The sequence below is a fragment of the Coffea eugenioides genome, chromosome 3, assembly GCF_003713205.1.
Source record: "Coffea eugenioides isolate CCC68of chromosome 3, Ceug_1.0, whole genome shotgun sequence".
Taxonomy (NCBI): domain Eukaryota; kingdom Viridiplantae; phylum Streptophyta; class Magnoliopsida; order Gentianales; family Rubiaceae; genus Coffea; species Coffea eugenioides.
This window is the reverse complement of record NC_040037.1, coordinates 3,876,124-3,885,421: the sequence shown is the minus strand read 5'-3', so window position 1 is coordinate 3,885,421 and position 9,298 is coordinate 3,876,124. Positions and strand designations below refer to the sequence as shown.

Here is a 9,298-nt window from a genome sequence, read left to right as displayed (position 1 = left end):
CTTAAAAACCGCGCTCTTTCTCTCTCTTCAGGCAACACGAAACACGCACATTTTCTTCTCTCTCGACGAATTTGAATAATGGCGATGCAGGCTTTCAAGTAATCTTCAAATGTTTCTACTAATCCATCAAAAATTTCAGTTATTCATTATTACATTCGGTTTTAAGTTCAATGTTTTCGTTTTTCTTATTCTTTTCTGTATTTAACTTGTGATCTCAGGTCCGAAGAACAGAGCCAGTTGCAGCTTGTTGAAAGAGAAGAGATCGACGATGAAGAAGACTTGTTCGAAGCCATTGACAAACGTAATCTCTCAAATGTTCCGTCATTTAGCTTAAAACCTTCATAGAATTCATCTTTTTTTACTGTTTCGGTGCGGTAAAATGTCTCTTCAAGTTTCATTTGCGACTCTGTTCTTAACTTTTGATTAATAGGTTAAACGATGTAGCTTCCGATTTGAGATAATCATATTCACAAAATTCATTATATTTTATTATATTTTTATTTACTTAACTGTGGAAGCTTTTCTTTGATCGTTTCGTTAACATGCGTTTAGCAAAATTTTCGGGTATATCAAATTTGAATCGGTCTCGGAACGGGAAAACGTTTCATCTTTTCCGACGATTTTGTCAAATTTTGGTGAACTAGGTAAACAAGTCTAAGTAGTTTCTTGTTTAATCTAGCCATTGTGCAGCAGTGTTCTTTAAGCTCGAATTTCTCTGAATAATCACTCTGTTTTCAATTACAGTTGATTCTGTGTCACGAGCTGACTTGCTTTTCCCTTTTCCGCGTCTATTTTCGTCTAGTTTCTACATAAATTGGCAGCTTGTGGTTTTCTCTCAAATTTTTAGCTGATAATATACTGTTAATAGATAAATACAGGATCCTGTTGCTTGGATATTTAAGTCAACTCCTGGTAAATGTGGCTTCGAGCATCCTGTTAATATCTGTTCTAGTGACCAAAACCATACTTAATTGTTCTGCATACTGAAAACAATGTTGTAATGAATTTAGTGTTTTTGTATTGATCGTCAGCTTGAGGATTATCAAATTTCCTTTTGATTTTCTGCCTGCCTTAGAGTCTCAGCTGAGTTTTTACCACATTACTGATTCAATATGCTGAATGATCTTTCATTTTATTTTCTTTTCCTGGATATTTTCTTAATGATCTAACAGGAGTTTGTATTGGTTAAAAAAATCCAACATATGACAAGACAATTTCTTAATGTGTGACCTCATTATCTTGGTTCAAATATCATGTTCTAACATTTGATGTTTGGTCGAATGTGCTGTGTATATCATAAGATCTCTGTTTCATTTTGTTCAAAGCCAATCATTTGTACACAGGAACCCTATCCCTAAATATTCATCATTGTTGAATTTTGGAGTTTAGTACGTTTGTTGCTTCTGAGTTCTATATTTAGCATCTATTCACTCAAACTCAAAACTATGCTCAATTGTTGCTTGTGATTACAAGCTAAAAATTCTGGTTTCACTGTGTATTGCCGAAATTCAGCACAGTGGAATGTTTATTGGAACTACTGCAGTTTTTCCAGTTCACGAACATAAATTGTTACAATTGTTCTGGCAGTGACAGCTCATGGAATAAATGCTGGTGATGTCAAGAAGCTTCAGGATGCCGGGATCTATACCTGCAATGGATTGATGATGCAAACAAAGAAGGTTAAAATAATTAAGTCAAATTTCGTTATTCGAATTCAATGCTTGGGTAGCTTTGTCAATAGCAGTTGCATTTGTTGTGCAGAGCTTGACTGGAATAAAGGGATTATCTGAGGCGAAAGTTGACAAGATTTGTGAAGCTGCTGAAAAGATAGTGGTTAGAGATTTAAGCATTCAATTAAACTGAGGCCTGTCATGCTGCAACTTTAAGTTTGATTTTATCTAATCTGATTCTCCGTTGTTTTCTCAGAACTTTGGTTACATAACTGGAAGTGATGCTCTTCTTAAAGTATGCACTCTTTTTAGATTCTTTTCTTCCTGAGCACTGCATAATCCTATCTGGCCTATTTTTTTGACTGGCTAAGATAAAGATCCAAGTATCTCTTTTAAGCAATGCTGAACTTATCCTGAAGATTCATGGTTATCTCCAATCTTTTTTGTTTTTTGGGGTACAGAGGAAAGCTGTGGTTCGTATTACAACTGGAAGTCAGGCACTAGATGAACTGTTAGGGGGTAAACAATGAAATCTAATGTTGTTTTACTGAATTAATATAAGCTGCTTTCATTTTAAATGTGCTTTTCTGCCCTAATTTGTCTAGGTGGAGTTGAAACATCAGCAATTACTGAAGCTTTTGGTGAATTCAGGTAAAATATGTGTTGTTTACCATGTCGCAGTTACTTGAATCAAATCCTTACTGTTGTTATTTTGGTTTTGTTGTTCGTTTATGCTCGTAAACTCCGATCTTAACTGCTTCTTCCTTTGACTCTTCGATTCAGATCAGGAAAGACACAGCTTGCTCACACACTCTGCGTCTCCACACAGGTGTGTTTGTCATCCTTGCTCATAACCTGTGTAACAAATATGCACTTGATATGAATTTAATATTTTGCTGGATTCTAAAACTAGCTGTTCCATATTATTTGCTAGGCTCTTAAAATTCTTCGTGGTAACGTAGGTTGGACTTTTAGGCACGCAATAGCTTTCTTTCCATTGACTGATTTCCCTATACTTCCTGGTTTGAATTAATAATATCCACAATTGAAGTTTGGTTTTATGGATCTTTGTAATATTGCAGCTTCCTGTTAACATGAGAGGTGGCAATGGAAAGGTTGCTTACATTGATACTGAGGGGACTTTGTATCCTTGCTATTTGTAGTTCTAAAGTTCTCTAAAATCACATTATTATCAGTCTCTTTACCAGCAGTGACTGGAAGGAAAACTTCTGATGAAGCTTTTCTCTTCGATGTTTATTTCCCTTGACTGAACTCACGTGAAGTCGACCTGATCGCATTGTGCCAATTGCTGAAAGGTTTGGCATGGATCCAGGAGCTGTACTAGACAACGTAAAGCTTGTTACTCAAACAACTTATGCATCCTTATGTTTTTTAAAGACTTGGCTCTTTTATCATCATCAAGCTCTGTTAATTATGATTAATGATTGCTTTTGGTCCTTTGGATTGTGAAGATCATTTATGCTCGTGCATACACGTATGAGCATCAGTACAATCTGCTTCTGGGTCTTGCTGCCAAAATGGCTGAAGAGCCTTTCAGGCTTCTGGTAAGCCTCTGCTGCTAGCTTATAGAGATTAAGGCACAGACATGAAGCTTGTTAGTTTAATTCTATCAACTGCATCATCAGATTGTTGATTCGGTGATTGCTCTATTTCGAGTTGATTTTACTGGAAGAGGAGAATTGGCAGACCGACAGGTTTACTACATATTACTTTACAATGCTTAATATAGTTACTAAGATTTTCTGTCTCCTAACCGCCACTAGATTTCTGTATGTGCAGCAAAAGTTGGCTCAGATGCTCTCTAGGTTAACAAAGATTGCTGAGGAGTTTAATGTTGCAGTATACATGACCAACCAAGGTACTCAAATAACAGAAGAGAGAAATAGAAAAGACAACCAGGATTTTAGTCCCTACAGAAGTTATCCATTATATGAGCATTAATTTAACGGTTTAAGCTGTGCTTTTCAGTTTCATCAAACTAGTTCTTTATGCAATTAAAGCATTCGGATTCAGTCTTGCATAAATCATTTCATACATTTTCTATAACATTTGGTTCTAATGTACAAAAATAAACTGGAGTTTGCAGTTATAGCAGATCCTGGAGGAGGTGTCTTCATATCTGATCCAAAGAAACCAGCAGGAGGACATGTGCTTGCTCATGCGTCCACAATACGGTTAATGTTCAGGAAGGGTAAAGGCGAACAGCGTGTCTGCAAAGTCTTTGATGCACCAAATCTTCCTGAAGCTGAAGCTATATCCTTCCCACTTAATTTAAGTTATTCAGTAATCATTATGACGTAGACCAAAACTACCAGTTATCATGCCAATATCTATGTAAATGGTAAATATGGCTATAATTACTAATTGCCGATTCTAAGCAAAAGTTTGTTGTCGTAAAGACCTAAAGACTGCAAGCAATCTTCATTAAGTACTTCCAGATTGCACCCAAGATTTCCTTAACATGAAAGCACGTCTTTCAGATAACTCCAGGAGGCATTGCAGATGCAAAGGATTAGAAGATATCCAATTTCTTTTCTGCAGCTTGGAAGTGGAAATGTTCATCACGTTATGTTTTATTGTTTAAGTTTGATCTTCATCCTGTACAAAGTGGCACAATGTGACTGGGACAAGTGTACATCCGTTACTCATTGCAATTATGTTGTGGTATTTTGCCTAACACAACTTACTCGTTGCACTCGACCATGTTCAGAACTTTTAGTCGAGCACATGACAAAACTTATGCTACAATGAAACGCCTTAACCCAGTGCAGCAGTAAGAGACAGTGGAAAGCAATAGAGGCAAACCCACCGAGTACACACTGTCACAGGCCAGATTCAGGCAATGCCGTTATTTACCCAACAGATTCATCTACCATCCATCATAGTAAAAAAATGAAGCAGAGGAACAACATACGTACACGGTAATGGATAGTTTCTTTTAGAACAAAGTATCTATTATTTCATATATCGAGTTTCTTTGAGGCCTTAAAGTGACCTCCCTTGGCGTAGTAAAGTGAAACCTAAAGAGTTAATAAAGCTCCTTATGGCCACATCAAATAGATAGCTTCACTCTTAGGTGCACTGTTTCTGACCATAAAATTAAGTAGCAACATAGACAAGCGATCAAGGATTGACCACGTTCACAAATGGATAGAAGATAAATGGAAGGCCAACAAATAACAACAGGCTAGCCACAACAAAAAATGGTGAGCGAGCCTAGTAGTTTTGGGACCAGTTTGCAGCACTTCCAACTCTGGGCATTCCAGTACCCCCCTTCTTAGCTTCTGCATCCACCTTAAAGTTTGCACCACAAACTTCCCCAGAACTATCCACCCTTGGCACTGGCTTCAACTCATTGTGGGGGTGCTCGTAGCTCCTCAACCCTCCCGAACTTGTGAAGAAGCATCCTGAAGTATAGAATACAAGAAGATGAGTAAGTACTTTGCTTTTTGCCTCACCAATATAGAGTAGGGAAGATAATGGGCCAAAATAAGTGATATTTTCTGCAAAAGAAACAGTAGAACGTATTCGCCAATATCAATTAGAAACAATAACAGAAGGCTAAAATAATAGAGAATGCTAGGAGAATGAAGCCACCATATTAGACTTATAGACAGCTTTTAGAATAGACAATTAGGATGTTTTCCAGAAGGAAACTCAACCACAGCAGATGGAGCAAACTAAAACAAATCAACAATCAATAGACACTACAAATGGCAGGAAAATTCTTCATCGCACATATAAAACATAAATAAATATATTCCCGTCAATTCGTTAATCATCAACCTATATTCCACATGCCCTTAATTATTCAAGCTAAAAGAGAACAGCTTAAAAATCAAACACAACTTGCCACTGGGATTATGCAAATGCTACCTTTGGGAAATGGTGCAAAGGACTTGCCACAGCCTTTTTTCACAACATCCAAATCAGTTGATACGACAAGATGGCCTTCAGAATCAGTTCCCCAAAAGAAGGGTACACTCCCATCAACATCCTATATCCAGAGAACACTAAAAATCAGCTAGATTCAATCAGAGCCCAAAGTAGTAATGAGCACAATCTACAGAATCAGGAATGACATAACCCAAGTAGGCAAACTTTATGGAATGACAAAAAAAAAAAAAAAGGAGCAAAGAAAAGTTAGATAACATACAGCAGCCATAAAAGTAGTTTTTGCAGTGCTGTCATATAGGATGAATGCAAATTTCCCATGGATATCTCTAACAACTTGATCTGGAGGATAAGGACCTCGGTCCCTCAAGCTCCGGTAAGCCTCAATAACAATTATCACCTCATTTGCAATCTTATTTAACCCATATTGCTGCTTAAGATGCGCAACATTCTCAATATGGCCTTGGAACAGGCAGAAAATGTCATCAACAACTGCAAACAATCTGCCAGAAAGGTAGAATAAGAATGATCAGTCCAATTGCACCAACCAAAATATTTACCTCCAAAGATTTGAGTATCCAACCATGCAACTTTAGCATAAGCAAATACAGGAATGAAAGAGAAACTAAAAACTACTTCTGCCCCAAAGAAAACCATTAATTGCTGTGATTTGATTCGAAAAATTGGCCATGGATTGCATTTAAAGGTAGGGAACTAATTCACTTTTGACCTTAAGTCATACACATTCTGGAGTCTAAACTTCATCATACGCAAAAGAACAGAAGGAATGTAGGTTGGTAGACTTAAGTTAGATCTCCTTTTATCATTCATCGCCTGATCATGACAGGGCTAATGAGAACACTAATTTACATTACAAAGTTGACCTCAAACATCACAAATATAACAACTAAGATTACTTCCAGATATTATCTCAAAAGCTGATCATCATTAAAATGATAGATTAACAATTAGATTAGCATACTTATTAGTAAAGAAACCTGAAAATCTTGAAGTACAAGAGGGGAAAACTGAATCAGAAGAAGACTACAGAGTCAAAGGGATTGACCAATGACCAGCAAAGAGACCGAAAAAATACTACAGCTGTCTATCAACCCCTAATTGAAAGAAAAACAAGAAGACTATCAGCTTCTTCTACTAGAAACGAAAATCATAGAATAATCTATAACATTATGGGAAAAAAAAAAAAACAACAAAAAATTGGAAAGGAAAATTAAGGAAGAAAGACCGAAAAGAGATCTATGTCCCTGGATCATCTTAAACTTACTCTACTAAACAACGAATAATAGTATTACCAATAAAACCAAACATGACAAAGACACTGTGCGATTAAGATCCAGAAAATCACCAAAAGTATCAGATCAAGGAAAAAAAAAAGTTCTTAAGAAAAACCCAGAAAGAAGAAAAGAGTAATGCACCTGGGGAGCAAAGGGTTTTGCTTGTCGCTGGAGTAGGCCATGAATCCAGAAGAACCAAGATTAATTGTAACAGAGCCAGGTTGTAAAGATGAAAAATGCTGCGCCAAGAACCCATCTTTTAGTGCAGAAACTGACTCAGAATTTGGTGTCTGCAAAGCATCTGGGCTCTTCGCTACTGATTTTTCAAACACTGCCAACATCTTCTTCTTCTTCTTGTTATTGTCTTTCTTTTTTTCCGATAAACGGACGCTTTTGGGGGTTGGAAAGAGTTTAGAGAAAAGAATAACAGGAGACAGGCACAAAGGGCGATCAAGGTGGTTAATTATAGTTTCAGCGAGGTGGATTAATTGACGAATTTACCCTTCATAAATCCTATTGGATATTATGCAATATATCTTTTGCCCAGAATTGGTAATCTAGCAATTTCTATAAACTTTTTTATTGTGAACATTTTCGTTTTCAAAAAATCTATTTTCTTGGGGTGAAAAGAGTGCAAGAGTTTTCATTTTAGCATTTTTGTTGCATCCAACGGTGTAAATGCAATTAGTCCAAAATTATTATTTCTTTCAAAGCCAGTAGATAACTATATGATGATATTAGATTCAAAATTTTTAACATAAATGATTTATGTGTGCATTTCAATTTTTTTTAATGGAGTTTTAATTATTGTAATTTACATTTCTTTTTTAACATAAAATCTTGAAAATATACACAAAGTTGTAATTATGGAACTTATATATGTATACTTTTGAGCTAACCGGACTTCTTGATTTTAATATTTATCACAACGACTGCTACTTGTCAACATTATACAACTAAAGTTGGCCTTAAAATGAAGCATCACATGCCTTAAGACTATCAAAATTTGCAACTTCAAAAGCGTGTGTGTATGCATGTGTCTATATATATATATCCAATCCACATGCAACATTTGTAAATTGTTGAATCCCAGTCAATAGCTCGGAAAAAGTCGGTGGCAACCAAAGGCTCTGAAGCAACTACAGGGCATCCATGTAATTTCGGATGCCTTTACGTTTTTAGTAGTAGATCAGTCGACGATAAAAATCTTATCCGCAAATTCGCGGCCAATAACGACAAAAGCACGGTCTTAACATTAGATCCCGCAAGTTGCTCTTCCTGTAAGTGGACGATAAAATAATATTACCAAAACTACAACTAAGAAGATTGATTATTAGATATTGATTAGTCAATGGAATTTGGATACTAACGTGTCAATTTCCTGTTTCAAAAATCAATCTCTCATCACGTCTCCAAGATTCTCTGCAACTCTTGCCCTCTATAATGGGTGAGGGGAGGAACAGTCCTGAACTGTTCACGGCTAGATTTTGATCAAAAAAAATATGCGATTCAGATCACTAGTTGTACATCGATTTTTACAACGTGTGTGAAACCTTCAAAATTTTGTACTAAAGTTACACGTTGTGCAAACAAAATTACACCGTGTGCAACTAAAATTACGCGCGGTTGAAAATGACCAAAACAGCCAGGAACGGTTGCACAAGCAACGGTTCCTGCCCCCTGTCCGTCTATAATGGTTGCCACTCAGGCTTGCCAACACGGCATGTTAATCCTAAAAACTTAAAGGAAAAAAAAAATTAGTGGGAATCTGTCGAAAAAATAAAAATAAAAAACTAGTAGAGCCTCTATTAAAGGAATGAGTTAAGTGATACGGAAAAAAAATCTCTATTATCCAAATCTCATATTCTTAGGACAAGAGAGATTGATTGGACGATACGGATAAGACAGTGTAAACAGAAAAAACTTTGTATTCAAAACCTTCCACTTATACTTAAAAAACAAAAATCCCATACTCTTACAATAGAGGTCCATGGCCCAACTACGAAATGCCAGTCTCTTTTATTTTTGGACTGGAGGCCACAAAGAGAGATTGGGGGTCTGATTTAAACTTGTGCAACTCTTGAGTCATCCATCTGACCTTCATCCAGAAACATGACAACCAGATTTGTCGATCCAACAACTTACACACTGCATTATCCAAAAGTCTGAATGAGGCAAATAGACCTTCAGCTGCTTAGTAGTATTTCAGAATAGAATATATGAACCAGGCTCGAGGGAGTAACGCCAAGTTCCAACCTAAACTTCATGGTAGCTAAGAAGGATAAGATCTCTCGGGTAAAATCATTTATGGGGTCAATGACAATGAGTAGCAAATACCAAAAAAAAAAAAAACCCTCCGTGGACCAAAGCCAACATGAATACTAGCAGGGGGAGACAGTAATGTCACTTGGATGAGCT

General features: G+C 36.5%; 2 protein-coding genes across 2 annotated transcripts; one reads left to right on the top strand and one right to left on the bottom strand.

Moving 5' to 3' along the window:
* On the top strand, window positions 1–4,399 carry LOC113765670 (meiotic recombination protein DMC1 homolog). Its single transcript, XM_027309905.1, has 15 exons — window positions 1–98; window positions 219–301; window positions 1,588–1,679; window positions 1,762–1,833; window positions 1,927–1,965; window positions 2,132–2,189; window positions 2,276–2,321; window positions 2,454–2,499; window positions 2,753–2,814; window positions 2,954–3,020; window positions 3,143–3,235; window positions 3,317–3,385; window positions 3,471–3,549; window positions 3,778–3,944; window positions 4,163–4,399. Exons 1-15 carry the CDS (start codon window positions 79–81, stop codon window positions 4,205–4,207), a joined length of 1,038 nt encoding a protein of 345 aa, XP_027165706.1. The 5' UTR covers window positions 1–78; the 3' UTR covers window positions 4,208–4,399.
* Window positions 4,400–4,627: 228 nt separating this feature from the next.
* LOC113764612 (stem-specific protein TSJT1-like) lies at window positions 4,628–7,299 on the bottom strand. Its single transcript, XM_027308565.1, has 4 exons — window positions 7,022–7,299; window positions 5,848–6,088; window positions 5,568–5,688; window positions 4,628–5,098 (listed from the first exon to the last, which is right to left on the bottom strand). The coding sequence occupies exons 1-4, from the start codon at window positions 7,219–7,221 to the stop codon at window positions 4,908–4,910; spliced, it is 753 nt and encodes a 250-aa protein (XP_027164366.1). The 5' UTR covers window positions 7,222–7,299; the 3' UTR covers window positions 4,628–4,907.
* Window positions 7,300–9,298: the final 1,999 nt, after the last annotated feature.

Bases quoted from the DNA above. Each gene is read 5' to 3' on its own strand.
- LOC113765670 (XM_027309905.1), top strand. From the start codon at position 79: ATGGCGATGCAGGCTTTCAA. The intron at 1,834-1,926 runs GTTAGAGATTTA...TTGTTTTCTCAG, and splicing joins AAGCTGCTGAAAAGATAGTG to AACTTTGGTTACATAACTGG. The intron at 2,322-2,453 runs GTAAAATATGTG...TCTTCGATTCAG, and splicing joins GAAGCTTTTGGTGAATTCAG to ATCAGGAAAGACACAGCTTG.
- LOC113764612 (XM_027308565.1), bottom strand. From the start codon at position 7,221: ATGTTGGCAGTGTTTGAAAAATCAGTAGCGAAGAGCCCAGATGCTTTG. The intron at 6,089-7,021 runs GTGCATTACTCT...CCTTTCTGGCAG, and splicing joins CAAAACCCTTTGCTCCCCAG to ATTGTTTGCAGTTGTTGATG. The intron at 5,689-5,847 runs GTATGTTATCTA...CTCTGGATATAG, and splicing joins AAACTACTTTTATGGCTGCT to GATGTTGATGGGAGTGTACC.